This window comes from Chiloscyllium plagiosum, unplaced genomic scaffold, assembly GCF_037043375.1.
Source record: "Chiloscyllium plagiosum isolate Xiang-an unplaced genomic scaffold, Cpla_swu_hap1 HiC_scaffold_35, whole genome shotgun sequence".
Lineage (NCBI taxonomy): Eukaryota > Metazoa > Chordata > Chondrichthyes > Orectolobiformes > Hemiscylliidae > Chiloscyllium > Chiloscyllium plagiosum.
In genome coordinates, this window is record NW_028270173.1 from 33380666 (window position 1) to 33398370 (window position 17705).

At 44.7% G+C, this 17705-nt stretch overlaps 1 protein-coding gene across 2 annotated transcripts in view; it reads left to right on the plus strand.

The window, feature by feature from the left end:
• The window catches only part of LOC122541248 (complement C3-like), a 91275-nt gene that overhangs the window by 36201 nt on the left and 37369 nt on the right, over positions 1-17705 (plus strand). For both annotated transcript variants that reach the window (XM_087979486.1, XM_087979487.1), the window contains exons 10-14: positions 2691-2803; positions 9194-9367; positions 13187-13378; positions 15415-15609; positions 17462-17611. In XM_087979486.1, the coding sequence (XP_087835612.1) occupies positions 2691-2803; positions 9194-9367; positions 13187-13378; positions 15415-15609; positions 17462-17611 (824 nt within the window). The remainder of the gene's footprint in view (positions 1-2690; positions 2804-9193; positions 9368-13186; positions 13379-15414; positions 15610-17461; positions 17612-17705) is intronic.

Sequence of the window (17705 nt, forward strand, 5' to 3'; positions counted from 1 at the left end):
AATGTTCTCCAACAGCCATGTCCATTATCACCAGTCCCCATTAATGAAACGCTCTCCAACAGCCATGGGCGTCATCACCAGTCCTCACCACTGAAATGTTCTCCAACAGCCATTTGTTTAACGTTATCCTTCCTATGGCGTGATGTGGAGGACCCGGTGTTGGATTGGGGTGTCCAAAGTTAAAAATCACACAACACCAGGTTATAGCCCAACAGGTTTATTTGGAAGCACTAGCTTTTGGAGCTGATCAACCACCTGATGAAGGAGCAGTGCTCCGAAAGCTATTGTTTCCAAATAAATCTGTTGGTCTATAACCTGGTGTTGTGTGATTTTTAACATCCTATGGCAGGGAGACCAGAATTGAATGCAATATTCCAAAGGTGGCTGAACCAATGTCCTGTACAGCCACAACATGACCCCTCGACTCTTATACTCAACACACTGACTAATAAAGACAAGCATACCAAATGTCGTCTTTACTATCCTGTCTTCCTGCGACTCCACTTTCAAGGAACTATCAACCTGCTCTCCAAGGTCTAACAAGACTAGAGGGCATGGGTTTAAGGTGAATGGAGGAATATTTGAAAGGGACCTAAGGGGCAACTTTTTAACATAAAAGGAAGTGTGTGTATGGAATGAGCTGCCAGAGGTAGTGGTGGGGACTGGTACAGTTACAACATTTAAAAGGTATCTGGATGGGTATATGAATAGAAAGGGTTTGGAGGGATTTGGGCCAGGTGCTGGCAGGTGGAACTGGATTAGGTTGGGATACCTGGTTGACATGGACGGTTAGACCGAAGGATCTATTTCCGTGCTGTACATCTCTACGACTCTATGATTCATTGGAGTTTATAAGAATGAGGGGTGAACACATTGAAATAAATGCTGGCAAATGGGACCAGATTAATTTCGGATATCCGGTCGGCATGGATGAGTTGGACTGAAGGGTCTGTTTTTGTGCTGTACAGCTCTATGACTCTATGATTTGACCTCTCTGGGCTTACATGGGTCTATTTGCAGTGGGAAGGTTGACCTTTGCTTCTATTATCATCAGGACTTCAGTGCTATTCTGGGAGACCTACCAATTTTCCTGTAAATCTGCCTTCATCCAAAACACTGATGACCATAACCTGATTTTCATTATGCTACATTCACCCTCTTTCTATGACTCTATGACTCTACTCCATCTTTGACATTGTCCCCCAATAGACCACTGGTTACAATTCGCATTCTTGTGTGTTACCTCTTTATGAACTTATCTATACTTATTCCAGCTATTCTATACTTACTACATCCTCAAAAATTCTGCATAGTCTCCATGCTCGTCTCACATCTTGAATTTTTGTTGCCAACAAAGCTGAAATGGACCAACTGTCTTTGTAGTGCAGTGATCATGTTCGTACCCCTGAGACAGGAGGCCCATGTTTAAATCCCACCTAACCCACAGGTGGGTCATAAGATAGCCGAGCAGGTTAATTAATGATATGTACAAATAGCATGCCTACAACAGCAGGTTAGAAGCTGGGAACTCAGTGCTCAGTAAGCCACCGCCTGACACCCCAGTATCTTTCCACCATCTGTGAGGCACATGTCAGGAGCATCTTGGAAAACTCTCCATTTGCCTGAATGCGGTTGGGTCTAACAGCACTGAAGGGGCTTGACACCTTTGAGGGTAAAGAGTGACACTGCATCTTGCACCTTTACTGTTCACACCCTCTGCTAGCATCACACAGCAACAACAGTGTACCCTCAACAAGATATGCACCAGCACCTCACCAAGACTCATAGCTGCAGAGTCACAGAGATGTACAGCATGGAATCAGACCCTTCAACTTGTCCATGTCGACCAGATATCTTATCTAAATTTAGTCCCATTTGCCAGCATTTGGCCCATATCCTTCTCAACCCTTCCTATTCATATACCCATCCAGATGCCCTTTAAATGCTGTAATTGTACCAGCCTCCACCACTTCCTCTGGCAGCTCGTTCCATACACGTACCACCCTCTGTGTGAAAAACTTGCCCATTAGGTCTCTTTAAAAAATTTTCCCCCCTCATCTTAAACCTATACCCTCTAGTTTTGGACTCCCCTACTCTGGGGAAATAACCTTGTCAATTTGTCCTACCCATACCCCTCTTGATTTTATAAACCTCTATAAGGTCACCCCTCAACCTCCAACACTGCAGGGAAAACAGACCCAACCTATTCAGCCTCTTCCTTTAGTTCAAATCTTCCAACCCTTCAGCATCCTTGTAAATCTTTTCTGCATAATTTCAGGTTTAACAACATTTTTCCTGTAGCAGGGACCCCAGAACTGAATGCAGTTTTCCAATAGTGGCCAAACCAATGTCCTGTATAGCCACAACATGACCTCCCAATTATTATACAGAACCTTCCAAACTTGCAACCTCTAGTAAAGCATGTCTTGTACATTATTTTTTTTTCTGAAATGGGCAACTGCGTCTAGAACTACCCAGGCTCTAATGTCTGGCATTTCTCCCACAATTCCTCTGACTTTCTCTCACTTGCCTTCTTTCAGATGCCTATTGACCTAAGTTTTTAGATAACTGATCTAAAATGTTGTTCCATAGATTGTTTCTGAATTGTGTCTGGTCATCGCTCTTGGGCTCTTTCGCTGCATTAAAGTTGCAATATAAATGCAAGTTGTTATTGTTCTTTTTCAATGCAGGTAATCGTGAAATCACCTTACTGGACAACATACCATTTCAAGACTCATCCTACAGCATCAGCTTAGTGGCGACAAAACCCTATTTTACACCTGGAACTGACTTTTACTCCCTGGTATATATGCACCTCTTGCTAAGTATCGATTTGGGGTTGCGGGTCACAGTTTCAAAATAAGGGGTTGTCCTTTGAACGCAAAAACAAGGAGATTTATTTTCTCAAAGAGGATTATGAATCTTTGAAACACCCTTCCTTGAAAGGCAGTGTCTTTGAAAATTCTTAAAGCAGATACAAATCACTTCTTGAGATGCAAGGGATGAAAGGTTACTGAGTTGGTCAAAGTGTCTGCATGCCCCTGAACACTACGGGGCAAATTAGCAAGGCCAATCCACCTAACCTGCATATCTTTGGACTGTGGGAGGGAACCCCACACAGACAGTCACCCAAGGCTGGAATTGAACCTGGGCCCCTAGCGTTGTCAGGCTACAGTGCTCGCCACTGAGCCGCTGTGCTGCTTTAGGGGAGCCTGGAACCAGTGGGTTAAGTTCCCTAGTTTCTTGGCAAATAGTTTCTCCTAGTATCATTCCCCCTCCAGCTGATGTCCCTGGAATCAGAGGTATTAGTGAAAGATCTGTCCCACTTCGTCCCATATCGCTGGCGTGCTTGCACGGCCAAACTGGGCCCTGACGCTGGGCCAATTTCAAACTCGAAAAGTGTGGCGCTGGAAAAGCGCAGCAGGTCAGGCAGCATCCGAGGAGCAGGACAGTCAATGTTTTGGGCATAAGCCCTTCATCAGGAATGTGAAGCTGATGAAGGGCTTATGGCTGAAACGTCGACTCTCCTGCTCCTCAGATGCTGCCTGACCTGCTGCGCTTTTCCAGTGCCACACTTTTCGACTCTGACTCTCCACCAGTCCTCACTTTCTCCCTGTGTCAATTTTGGGTGCAGCAAAGTCTAGCAGGCTGTCAGTTTCATCTTTCATGCCTTGCATTGGAAAGGAGGACAAGTAATGTGACAAACAGCTGCATGGGAGCTGCAGACTGCCCACCCTGCCAGCACCAAATATCATAGCAGGGTGCAGAAGGGGGACATATTTCTGCCTCTGGTAAGTGGGAGATTTGGACGAGCATTGGGGGAGAGATTTGAATGGGGTGTGTTTGTACGCAACGGCGTGCTTAACAAGATAAGTTTTGGATGCTCGCGACACGAAACACCCTCAGCTTGAACGAAACTCAACGGCTGGGACTGTTTTCCCTGCAGCGTTGGAGGTTGAGGGGTGACCTTATAGAGGTTTATAAAATCAGGAGGGGTATAGTTAAGATGAACGGTAGTTGTCTTTTCCCTTGGATTGGGGATTTCAAGTCTCGGGGACAGATTTTGAAGATGTGAGGAGAGAGATTTACAAAAGACATGAGGAAACAAATTGAGGGTGGTTCATGTGCAGAATGAGCTTCCAGAGAAAATGGTGGATGCGGGTACAGTAACAATATTTAAAGTATACTGAGATAAGTTCATGAATAGGAAATGTTTGGATGGATTATAGGCCAGGAGTAGGCAGGTGGGATTAGTTCAGTTTGGGATTATGGTCAGCAGGGAGTGATTGGACTGAAGCTGGTCTGTCTCCATGCTGGATGATTCTATGACAAAGTTAAAAATTACATAACATCAGGTTATAGTCTAACAGGTTTATTTGGAAGCACTAGCTAGTGCTGCCAAATAAACCTGTTGGACTGTAACCTGGAGTTGTATGATTTTTAACTTTGTCCACCCCAGTCCAACACCGGCTCCTCCTAATCATGATTCTATGGCACTGAGCCAATGCCTGGTAAGATTCAGCAGATGCTCTCAATTTGGTGCAAAGTGAAGTGACACATTGACAATGCAGGGACGAAGGGTGACCAGGCGATCTAAAGTTACAAGGATATGCCCATCGTCAACATTAAGGCAAGCATTGCAGCATGGGCAAAGGAGAGGGGATGGCATAATGGTATTATTGTTGGATGGATCATCTGGAGACCTGGTAATGTTCTGGGATCTGGGGTTTGAATCCCACCATGGCAGATAGTAGGATTTGAATCCAATGAAAATCCAGAATTAAGAGTCTCATGATGACCATGAGTCTGTTGCCAATTATCAGGGAAAAGCCCCATCTGGTTCACTAATATCCTCTTGGGAAGGAAACTGCCATCCCTTACCTGGTCTGGCCTACATGTGATTCCAGATCTGTAGCAACTTGGTTGACTCTTTACTGCCCTCTGGTTATGGGCAATAAACGCAGGCCTGCCCAGTAATGTCAAATGCTGTGAATGGGTGTCAAGAAAACACAAAGCGGTGAGAGGAAACTCATGCTTTAATTGCCAAAGGAGTGAGTTGCTGGCAGAAATGAAAGAAAATAAACAAGTTGGAAACCTTCAGCAACTTGGCGGTTAGGTGTCAAACAGGTTTCAAAGGGCCAGCACAGTGGCTCAGTGGTTAGCACTGCTGCCTCACAGCACCAGGGACCCGGGTTCATTTCCAGCCACGGGTGACTGTCTGTGTGGAGTTTGCACATTCTCCCCGTGTCTGTGTGGGTTTTCTCCACATGCTATGTGTTCCTCACACAGTCCAAAGATGTGCAGGTTAGGGTGAATTGGCCGTGCTAAATTACCCCATAGTGTTCAGGGATGTGCAGGTTAGGGTGAATTGGCCGTGCTAAATTACCCCATAGTGTTCAGGAATGTACAGGTTAGGTGTATTAGTCAGGGGTAAATATGGAGTATTAGGGGAGGAGAGTGGGTCTGGGTGGGTTGCTGCTCGGAGGGTCAGTGTTCACTTGTTGGGCCAAAGGGCCTGTTCTCACCCTGTAGGAATCCTGTAAAAAAAATGTATCGGCAAATCACAAGTTGCTGTCCAGCTCAGTGAGCAGCAGTGATTCCAAAGAGTAGGTGAAATGTCTGACAGCATCTGAAACCAGCTGTGAATGTGGTCAGATTGAGGACAGTGGCTACTTTACATCTTACACTAAGCTTCAACAGTGAGTGAGATTGGGAGAGGTTTCTAACCAACATTGCTGCCCCATTACCGTCAGCTTCTGGAGTTCAGTTGTAAGGTACCCCACTTCCCCAGCCCGCAAGCATCCCAAACTGTCAACTGGTGCTCATTTGGCAACACTCTGATCCCAATGCTTGAAAATAGTGGATTCAAGTCCCTTTCCAGGTAGTGAATCACAGCACACGCTCCAATAGGTTACCAAAGGAGCACTGTACTATCGAGCAGGGTCTAACGTTTTGGACTAGGTCAGACCACTCAAAACATTCTTAAGCAGGCAGCCCAGACCATAACTTTGCAAATTGTTTCAGTAAGTGTACAGAGAAAATTACCCCAATTAAGTTAGTGTGGTTGACTACCAGGTTGAAAACAGAGAAAGATTTCTTCACAAAATTACACAATGAAACACAAAGAACAGATTAAAGAACCCCTACAGAACTCAGTCTATTCAAACTTGATTTAATTATGCTGTTCTGAATATACACAACAGTCCCAATAAGCAAACCCCCTTAAAAGCCAGTACAAATGGAACACATCCTTACCGGTTGAAGTTAGAAGGGCTGAAGGAGAGAGAGTGTTTCTGCACAGCTCACTGTTGAATTCCTAACCAGTTCTAGACTGAACTAAACTGCTCAGCTAGAGAGCTGACCACTCCCCTTTCATTCTACAGGTCAATTGTAAGACATGACCACTTTGGCCTGAAATCTCATCTGTTTACATATAAACAAAAGGCTTCTCAAAATCCTTTTCACCTTTGTACCAAACCAGACTGATCAGAGCCCGGCCCGGTTTGTTACCTCTCCGAAAAAAGTCAAAGACAGAGTCACTTTGAGCCAAGGAACAGCTTTTAGAGAAAAATAAGGGACTAGCTTTGTGACACTGGAGACTGAACTGCAGTGTGACTTACACCAGGAAAATCAGACACGGACTATGTAACCACTTGCAATAATCATGAGGTAACAGAAACCAGCAAACAAATTCAGGTGAAGACAAATGGACGGGATATCAGAGGAAGGGCAATGGTGAGAGTCTGATGAGAATAGCCAGCCCTGACATATTCCCCTGACAATGCCACCAGGTCATCAGTCGGAGGAGCAGAAAACTCCTGGCAGGTTGGCAACTTAAAGGGGAACTTGCATGTTTTTTTTTCTTCTGTTTTGTTTCTTCTTGTGTTTTGTTCTCCCCCTTGCAATAGAGTTTTCCCCTCATAATAGAGGCATTTAACAGACTTACCTTCATTGCTCAGACCATACAGTTCTGGTCACCCTGACATAAGAAGATTATTATTAAATTTGACTGGGTTCAGGATGTTGTCAGAACTGGAGGGTTTGAGTTGTAAGGAGAGGCTGTTTAGGCTGGGGGTTGAGGGCTGACCTTATCGAGGTTTATAAAATCATGAGGGTCGTAGATAAGGTGAGTAGCAAAGGTCTTTTCTCCAGGGTGGGGGAGTTCAAAACTAGAGGGACATATTTTTAGGGTGGGAGGAGAAAGATTTAAAAGGGTCTGAGGAGCAAGGCTTTCACACAGAGGGTGGCTCGTGCGTAGACTGAACTGCCAGAAGAAGTGGTAGTTGCAGGGACAGTTACAATGTTTACAAGGCAATTGTAGAGGTACATGAATAGGAAAGGTTTAGAGGGATATGGGCCAAACCCAGGCAAATGGGGCTAGTTTAGTTTGGGAAACGTGGTTGGCACAGATGAGTTGGACCGACCGGTCTGTTTCCCTGAATGACTACGTGTCTGTGCTAGTCATCAAGCCCCATATCTGGTCTCATACCGTTTTAAGCACTTGGTCCAATTGTGCATCAATCTCCATTTTATACAGCCCCAATTAATCTTCATCTTGTAAACTATGTCTCCGCTAGTAAAGGTAGGAATCCAATACTGCTTCACCACTTTATTTACCCTGGAGAAAGTGAGGATTGCAAATGCTGGAGATCAGAGTCAAAAAGTGTGGCGCTGGAAAAGCACAGCCGGTCAGGCAGCATCCGAGGAGCAGGAGACTCATCCTGATGAAGAGCTTATGCTCGAAATGTCAACTCTCCTGCTCCTCAGATGCTGCCTGACTGGCTGTGATTTTCCAACGCCACACTTTTTGACTTTATCCATCCTGCCCTGCTACATATCTATGGATATGCACACCAAGGTTCCACTGATCTTCAATACTACCCCCATTAGGGAAGGCAGTGGTATTGAGACATTGTTACTGGGATAATTCAGAACTCCAGGCTAATGCTGTATGGACATGGGTTAAATCCCAACACAATAGATGTTGAAATCCGAATTCAATGAAAATCTGGAACTAAACTAATTGGAACGAATGTCGGTTGTCATAAAAACCCACCTGATCCACTTATGGCATCGATGTTTGGCAGCATGGATAAAGGCCCTTTGGCCCATTATGTCAGTGCCAGCCATTAATTACTCACCTACTCCAATTCCATTTTCTAGTGCTTGACCCATATCCTTGTATCGTAAGGCATTTCTGGTGTTCAACTCTTAAACGTTCTGAGAGTTGTCATCGCTATTACAGTTTCAGCAGCAAGTTTCAGATACACATCGCTCTCTGGGCGAAGATGTTTCTTCACAAATCCCCTCTCATCTTTCTGACCATTTCCTGAACTTTAAGCCTCATTGCTCTATTAACTGAGAGCATTTCTTCCTACCTACGCCATTGATATCCCTCATAAGCTCTTACTTCTCAGTCAGGTGTTCCTGTTGGCCTTCCCAACTCCAGAAAACAACTCCAGCTTCTCCAACATCTCTGCATTGCTGAAATGTTCCTTCTCAGGCAACATCCCCTGGTGAATCTCCTCTGCATCTTCTCCACATCCTTCTTGGACTGTGGAGACCAGAACCACGTGCAGTAACCAGCCATAAGCTAATCGATGTCTTATAAGGCTCTATCATCACCTCCTTGCTGTTGTGTGCAATACCTTGACTAATAAAGCTGAAAATCACACAACACCAGGTTATCGTCCAACAGATTTATTTGAACTCGCTAGCTCTCAGAACACTGCTCCTTTGACAGGTAGCTTACCTGATGAAGGAACAGCGCTCTGAAAGCTTGTATTTTCAAATAAACCTGTTTGACTATAACCTGGTGTCATGTGATTTTCAATTTTGTCCATCCCAGCCCAACACTCTCACTTCCACATCTTGACAAATAAGTGCAATTGATCCACCTTCCTTCTCCATCACTGTTTCTACTTGTTTTGATGCCTTCAACGATCTAAGAAGGGTTACATCTGAAACGTTGACTTGTCCACCTCCTGATGCTGCCAGGCTTGCTGCGTTCTTCCAGCCTCCTGCCTGTCTACCTTGCGATGATCTGTGGACATGTACAATAAGGTTGCTCTGATCCTTTCTATTTCCTAGGGTCCTCCCAATCAACATGGACTCCCTTGCCTTGTTGGCCCGTCCAAAACTCCATGACCTCACACTGTTCAGAAGTCACTGATTATCGCTGTTTGTCTTACAGATATCGGTTACCTATCCCAACGGCTCTGCTGCTGTTGATGTACCTGTCAATGTATCAGTGCGTATTAAAGGGGAAAACATACTCACATCTAGTGCTGCACAACTGACTGACCAAATTGGTGAGCTCGGCTTTAAATTTATGGTTCCCTGGAATGCTGAGACAATAGAAATCACGGTAAGACTTTATTACTCGTGCTTTTTTTTAAACTGGGAGTGCCACTGTTCATGTCTTTTTGCTGATATTCATAATTACAACTAAAATCTATTTTCCAGTTTGTGGTGAGATTCAATCTAATTTTAGAATCCACACACGCACACGCACATGAACACACATGCACATGCAACATATATACATGAAAACACACACAGATACACACACGCTGGCACGGAGGCATAGTGGGTGGCACGATGGCACAGTGGTTAGCACTGTTGCCTTACAGCGCCAGAGACCCGAGTTCAATTCCCGCCTCGGGTGATCGACTGTGTGGAGTTTGCACATTCTCCCTGTGTCTGCCTGGGTTTCCTCCGTGTGCTCTGGTTTCCTCCCACAGTCCAAAACTGTGCAGGTTAGGTGAATTGGCCATGCTAAACTGCCCGTAGTGTTAGCTGAAGGGGTAAATGTAGGGGAATGGGTCTGGGTGGGTCACGCTTCGGTGGGTCAGTGTGGACTTGTTGGGCCGAAGGGCCTGTTTCCACACTGTAAGTAATCTAATCACAAACAAAAGTGCACACACACAGACATACACAAAAACACATAGATATGAACATGCAGGTACACACACAACTACACTCTTGAACACATACGCACACACACACACGATCACATGCCTAGACACACGAATACATGTAGACAGAAGCATAGATATGTGTGAACACATACACACATGAACACACACAGAGACACACATGTGCATGCACACAATAATGAACGTACATACCTAGAAGCGCAGAGACACACAAATGAACACACATGAACACATATACACAGACACACAGACTCAAACACGTACACATACATACATACAGACATACACTCACAGGCAGACTAATGCACACATATACACAGATGTACACACACATGAACACACCCATAAACTCACGAATATGCAGACACATATGAACACACACACACACGCACACACACACACACAGACACACACACATACAATGTACCCATTAATTCTGTGCTCTAAAACCTGGTTAGTGGGAACTGACATGCAGCCTGTTGTGTGGTCCGCAGTACAGAGAGAAATCCTCAGCCAACAGTTAGCCTGCACACCTGCCGCCATGAATTCATTTCAACTTGGTCAGTCAGGAACTTATGAAGAACTTACTTACCCACTTACACCATTGTCCAATGGCAAATTAACTTCCAATTCCTTTTTACCCTTCCTTCCATCTATGCTATTCACTCCAACCATTCTTTTGTGATAATGAGTTCCACAGACTCACCAGCCTCTGAAAGGAATTTCCTCAGAGATTCTATATTAATTTATTAATAATTATATCCATGGCTCCTGGTTTTGGAATCCCGCTCAGTTTAAACAAAAAAAAAATCAATATTTCTGTCTGTCCCATCAAACGTTTTGGTAATTTCAAAGAATTCTATTAGGTCACTTCTTGGCCTTCTCTTTTCAAGAAATTAAATTTAAAAGGAATAGCAACTGTTACTCATCTTCTACAGGAGAAAAATAATTCCTGAAATCATATATTGTCACATGCAAATCAACCTGAAATCTTCTGGCTATTAGGCCAATGTCAATTTATAGAATCTCTGAAGTGTGGAAGCAGGCTATTGGACCCATACTGACCCTCACACCCTACACTTCCCATGGCTAATCCATTTAGCCTACATACCATGGGAAGTTTAGCATAACTACTCCACCTAACCTGCACATCTTTGGATCGTGGGAGGAAACCAGAGCACCCGAAGGGAGTCCATGCAGATATGGGAGAATGTGCAAACTCCACACAGACTTTCACACAAGGTTAGGATTGAACCCAGGTCCCTGGTGCCGTGAGGAAGCAGTTCTAAGCACTGAGCCACTGTGCTATCCTACATAAGCTCAGTTGAAATTTTGCTAAAATACTAACTGGATTTACCAGTGTATTAATGGGTACTATTCATGGCTGACTTATATTCATTGCCTGTATTGCTGAAATCACCACAAGAGAAAGACCTTATCCCTGGGTATCACCTTCTAACTCATTGGTAATTGCAAACACTTTATCAGGACACCATCTAGCCTGCTCAATTCCAGACAAGGCGTGAGGCAGATATTGGGTGAATGACTCCAAACTTCTTCTTTTACATGGTTTTCACAGCAAATTCTCATCTTGATGATTGACCAGTTTTTACGTGTTGCACTAGTGTCCATCTGTCATTTATACCTGCACCACTCCTCAATGTATCGATTAATGTCTATCTGACTGGCTGCACTACAAACCATCTTTCAGTGTATCTATTAATGATTATCTATGTTATTTACCATCTTTTAATGTATCTAGCTGTCTATTTTTTAATTGTACCTTTTGATGTCTATTTGTCCTACCATACATCTTTCAATATATCTATTTGACTGTCTATTTATACCACCATTGAAAGAATTACTATATTATAGTACTCACTACAGTGTTAATGTTCTGGAGGCCTGGGTCTGAACGCTGCCCTAATGGTAGAATTTAAATAAAAATTTGGAAAGTCGAATCTAATGATGGCCATGAAAACAATTAGAACATAGAACATAGAAAAGTACAGCACAGAACCTTTATTCCTGATTGAAGGGCTTTTGCCTGAAATGTCAATTTTCTGCTCCTTGGATGCTGCCTGACCTGCTGTGCTTTTCCAGCATCACTCTAATCCAAATTCTGGTTTCCAGCATCTGCAGTCCTCACTTTTGCCTAGCACGATGTTGTGCCAAGGTTTAATTCTAATGTAAAATATAAGAACTTAACCTACCTACCCCTCAACTCACTGCTATCCATGTGCCTTTCCAGCAGTTGCTTAAATGCCCCTAATGACTCTGCTTCCACCACCTCAGCTGGCAACGCATTCCATGCATTCACAACTCTCTGAGTAAAGAACCTTCCTCTGATGTCTCCTTTATGTCTCTCCCCTAATATCTTAAAGCTATGACCCCTCGTACCTGTCAATCCTGCCCTGGGGAAAAGTCTCTGGCTATTGACTCTATCTATTACACTCATTATCTTGTACACCTCGATCAGGTCTCCTCTCTTCCTCCTTCTCTCCAGAGAGAAAGGTCGGAGCCTTTTCAACCTTTCTTCATTAGGCAAGCCCTCCAGTCCAGGCAGCATCCTGGTAAACCTTCTTTGCACGCTCTCCAAAGCCTCTGTATCTTTCCTATAGTAGGGCGACCAGAACTGGACACAATATTCCAAGTGTGGTCTCATCAGGGACTTGTAGAGCTGTACCTGGTCTGGCCTATGTGTGACTCCAACCAGCCTTCTGAGCAATAAATGGCAGTGGTACCCACCTGCTGTGCTATAGAGTCATAGAGCTGCACAACATGGAAAAGAGACCCTTCAGTCCAAATCATTCATGCCAACCAGATATCCTAAATTAATCTAGCCCTATTTGCCAGCACTTGGCCCCTGTCCCTCCAAACCCTTCCTACTCATATATCCATCCAGATGCCTTTTAAATGTTGTCATTGTACCAGCCTCCACCACTTCCTCTGGCAACTCATGGCACACATGCACCACCCTCTGTGTGAAAAAAGTTGCCCCTTTTAAATCTTCCTCCTCTCACCTTGAACGTATGCCCTCTAGATCTGGACTCCCCTAACCCTGGGGAAAGGGGTGAATGAAAAGAAATAAATATTTTGCGTCTGCCCGCCATTCTAAATATACAACAAAAGCAGAAAATTGGAAAAACTCAAGTATTTCCTACCATTTCTGTTCGCGTCTCTGATTTCCAGCAAAAGCTGCTGTTTTTTTTGCTTCTCGATGTACAGTCACTTTTAACCCTTTCCAGGCAATTGCGGGCGATGAAAACACTGGATCTGAAAAGATAGTTAAAGTCGTGAGGAAACACCATTCCGCCAGCAGGAGATACCTTCACATCAGTGTGCCACACGTTCTGCTGTATCCTGGGTATATCGTCACTGTAAATCTGACAGCTATCAGCCAGTATGACCTCAGAGATGTCCATTACTTCGATTACATGGTAAGCTTACAATACTTTCATGAAGGATTTCAAGATATAAGGCAGCCCTGGTCTGTACATAATGTTTACCGTTCAAGTTAGGCACAGCAAGTGACTGAGAGAGAGTGTTGACCTGTACTACGTGAGGATGGGAGTACAAGAATAAAGAAATCCTACTCTATTGATAGAAGAATTTCGGGAGATTACACCTGGAATATTTTGAAGGATACACATTGGACACTATACAGCAAATGTTGACGATATTGACTCCAAGAATGAGGGCTATTCTCTCTGAACAACACGACTACTCAACCTAACTGCTTGTCTATGGATGGTTGGATTGCTGGAAAAGCACAGCAGGTCAGGCAGCATCCGAGGAGCAGGAGAATCGACATTTTGAGCATAAGCTCTTTATCAGGAATGTGGGGATGGGGGCCCAAGGGGGCTGAGAGATAAATAGGAGGGGAGTGGGCCTGCTGGGGCGGGGGGGGAGGAGGGTGTGTGGTGGTGAAAGTAGCTGGAAAGCCGATAGGTGGATGCAGGTGGGGGTTGATGGTGATAGGTCGGTGGAGGAGGGTGGAGTGGATAGGAAGGAAGGAAGATGGACAGGTCAGGAGAGTAGTGCTGAGTTGGGGTTGGTTCTGGGATGAGGTAGGAGGAGGCAAGATTTGGAAACTAGTGAAGTCGCCGTTAATGCCGCCCTCTTGACCTGTCCGACCTGTCCAACTTCCTTCCCCCCTATGCACTTCACTCTCCCCTCCAACCTATCATAATCACCTCCCATCTGTATCTACCCATCACCTTCCCAGCTACCTTCCTCGCCTCCCTCTTATTTACCTCTCAGCTACTTTTCCCACCGCCTACATTCCTGATGAAGGGCTTATGGCTGAAACATCGACTCTCCCGCTCCTTGGATGCTGCCTGACCGGCTGTGCTTTCCCCAGTACCACACGTTTTGACTCTGATCTTCCAGCATTTGCAGTGCTCACATTCTCTCAGTCACTGAACAAACTGGGCCAATATTCCCTGGCATCCAGAGCAATGAGACCTGTTTTTGTCAGGACAGGTGAGAAAGGGTGGTTCAGTGGTTAGTACTGCTACCTCTCAGTGCCAGGGACCTGGGTTGAATCCCACCCTTGGGTGACTCTCCGTGTGGAGTTTATGCATTCTCTCTCTGTCTGTGTGGGAGTGCTCCGATTTCCTCCCACAGTCCAAAGATGTGCAGGTTAGGTGGGACAGCTATTGGCATAGGAACATGAGGACTGGTGATCAGAGTTGAGAGTGGGGTGCAGGAGAATTGACATTTTGGGCAAGAGCCCTTCATTAGGAATTTTATAGGGAAGTGGGTCTGGGTGGGGTGCTCTTTGAGGGTTGCTGCAGACTTGATGGGCCAAATAACCCCTTTCTGCATAGCAGGGATTGTATTTGATGAATCTAGAGTATGACAGAACAGATGCAAGGTTAGGGAGTGATCATTTAAGTCTGAAATGAGGAGGAACATCTTTACCCAAAGCTTTGTGGAGTCAGTGAGCTCAGTTGGTAGTCTGTGACGCAGAGTGATTCTTTCTCTCTCTCTCTCTCTCTTTCTTTCTTTCTTTCTCTCTCTCTCTCTCTCTCTCTCTCTGTCTTTCTTTCTCTTTCTCTCTCTCTCTCTGTCTCTCTCTCATATATATATATTGTTCTGGGGTGCTCCACCAGAGGAAATAGTTACCACTTTACCTACTCGACCAACTTCTTTGATTATCTTAAAAACCTCAATTCCTCAAACTTCTATATTCAAAGGAATCCAAGCCTGATTCATGTAACTTAGCTTCATAATGTAATCCTTTTTGGCAACAGTGCTACCTTATTGGATCAGCACTGATCCCACTCCGAGACTAAAGTATCTTTCCTGGTGCTCAGAACTGAATGGCGCACTCCAGGTGGGGTCCGGCAAGTGCCGTATTGAACTGGACAATGGCGTGTAGCTCTGTGAAATTGTCATGTGTGACCTGTCCCTTGCCTGCATCTAACATCAGTGTGTGTTCTCTCTAATCACAGCTCTGCGTTTCTCTCAGGTTCTCGGAAAAGGCAAAGTGCTGGACCTGCGGAGAGTTGAGAGAGTGCCAGAGACCACATTTGACATTCATATCACTTGGGACATGATCCCTTACTTCCGCATTGTGGCTTACTATGTCGTCGATGACAAAGGCAAAGAGGAAATTGTCGTGGATTCCCTATGGGTCGAAGTGGAGAGCTTATGTGATGAAAAGGTTTGCTATCCCCTGTTCCTTTTGTCTGACCCATGTAATTAGTTTCCATTCCCTATCTTTAATGGGTAACCTGTTTCAGCCAGTGTTCCACTGAACCTCAACACACGCTCAAGGAGCTTTCAAATGAGCACTGGACATCTTTCTGGGCTCAACACTGAGTCCAAACATTTTAAGCAATGATCTTCTCTCCCAGCTTGGTTTGGCCTACCATATTTCCTTCATTTTCTATCTGGCAGCATCCATCCGGAATCCTGCCCTTCGCATGACCTTGGGAAACATGTTTTTGTACACTTCTTTCATTAGCCCTCACTTTAACTTTGAAACCTTTTGTAATTTAATCTCTCCTGCCCTCCGAACTATCAAAGATCTACTTCCCACTCCCTGTCTTTACTTGTGAGAAAAAAAACCTCATTGGCTCCATCTGACGAAAGGTTGCAGAGCTGGAGTAGAGTCATAGAGATGTACAGCACTGCAACAGACCATTCGGCCCAACTCATCTGAGCCGACCAGACATTCCAATCTGACCGAGTATCATCTGCCAGCATTTGGTCCATATCCCTCAAAACCCTTTCTAATCATGTCATCATCCAGATGCCTTTTAAATGCTGTAATTGTACCAGCCTCCACCACTTCCTCTGGCAGCTCATTCCATACACACACCACCCTCTGCATGAAAAAGTTACCTCTCAGGTCCTTTTTAAATCTATCTGTTCTCAACTTAAACCATTGGTTCTGGACTCTGCCACCCCAGGGAAAAGACCCTTGGCTATTCACCTTCTCATGATTTTATAAACCTCTTTAAGGTCACCCCTCCCCCTCTGACACTGCTGAGAAAATAGCCCCAGCCCATTCAGCCTCTCCCTATGGCTCAAGCCCTCCAGTCCCGGCAACATCCTTGTAAATATTTTCTGCACCTTTTCAAGTTTAACAACGTCCTTCCTGTAGAAGGGTGACCAGAATTGAACGCAGTATTCCAAAAGTGGCCTAACCAATGTACTGTACTGCCGCGGCATGACATCCCAACTCCTGTACTCAATTTTCTGACCAATTAAGGCAAGTGAACCAATCACGTTCTTCACCTCCCTGTCTCCATGTGAGTCCACTTTCAAGGAACTATGAACCTGCACTCCAAGGTCTCTTTGTTCAGCAACACTCCCTAGGACCTTACCAAAAGTCTTGCCCTGGTTTGCCCTACCTAAAATGCAGCACCTCACATTGATCTGACTTTAACTCTGTTCCTATCCCCACAGCTGCTGCCAGACCTAATGAGGATTTCCAGCATTTTCTGCTTTCGTTTCCTCGTTATGATTTTTTTTTTACTGTCTTTGGTACTTTTTATCTTGAAGCTGTTCAGGGAGCAAGAGGCTAAAAGACACATTGACGTTCCTTCCAGTTTTACAATCATTATTGTTATGGTATGGTTCTGGATATAAGGCTGCAGGACGTAGGAGCAGAAGTGGGCCATTCAGCCCATCGAATCTGTTCTGCCATTCAACGAGACCATGCCTCTGAGCTGATAATCCGCAACCAGTTTGAAGGTCATGGTCTGAAAAAGCAGGTGCTGCCTTACCTGCTGGATATTTCCAGCATCATCTGTTTTCTTTTTTTTATATACCAGAGTAATTTGATTTTGCACTGGGCACAAAACTTCAGAAAAGAACTGCCAATGTGTATTCACAAAGTGACACTTGAAAGGCTCACCCTGTAGTGCATTCCTGTGAGGGGCAGACTTCATATTGAAAGCCAGCCATCCAGCATCACCCTATGTTTTGTCTCCGAGTTAATTTCATACCCACAGGATCTCTTCCAGCTCGCTGTCTCTTCAGGCTCACTGTCTGACTGTGATTTATAGTTTCAGGTCAATTCAGCATTGCTCCCGCACCAGGAAGATTATGGATTGGAGCTATCAATTTGGTCTGACAATCCAGCCGAGGTCTTTGTGCATGCGGTAGATCCCAGACTTAAACAATTACACACCCAGGACATTATCACCATGAGGAAGGTAACGTTGCATTGAATAGCAATAGCTTCCACATATTCGTTTGAAGTTAATCCGTGCTGTGAAATGTCGTTAAACTACTGACAGTACAGAACTG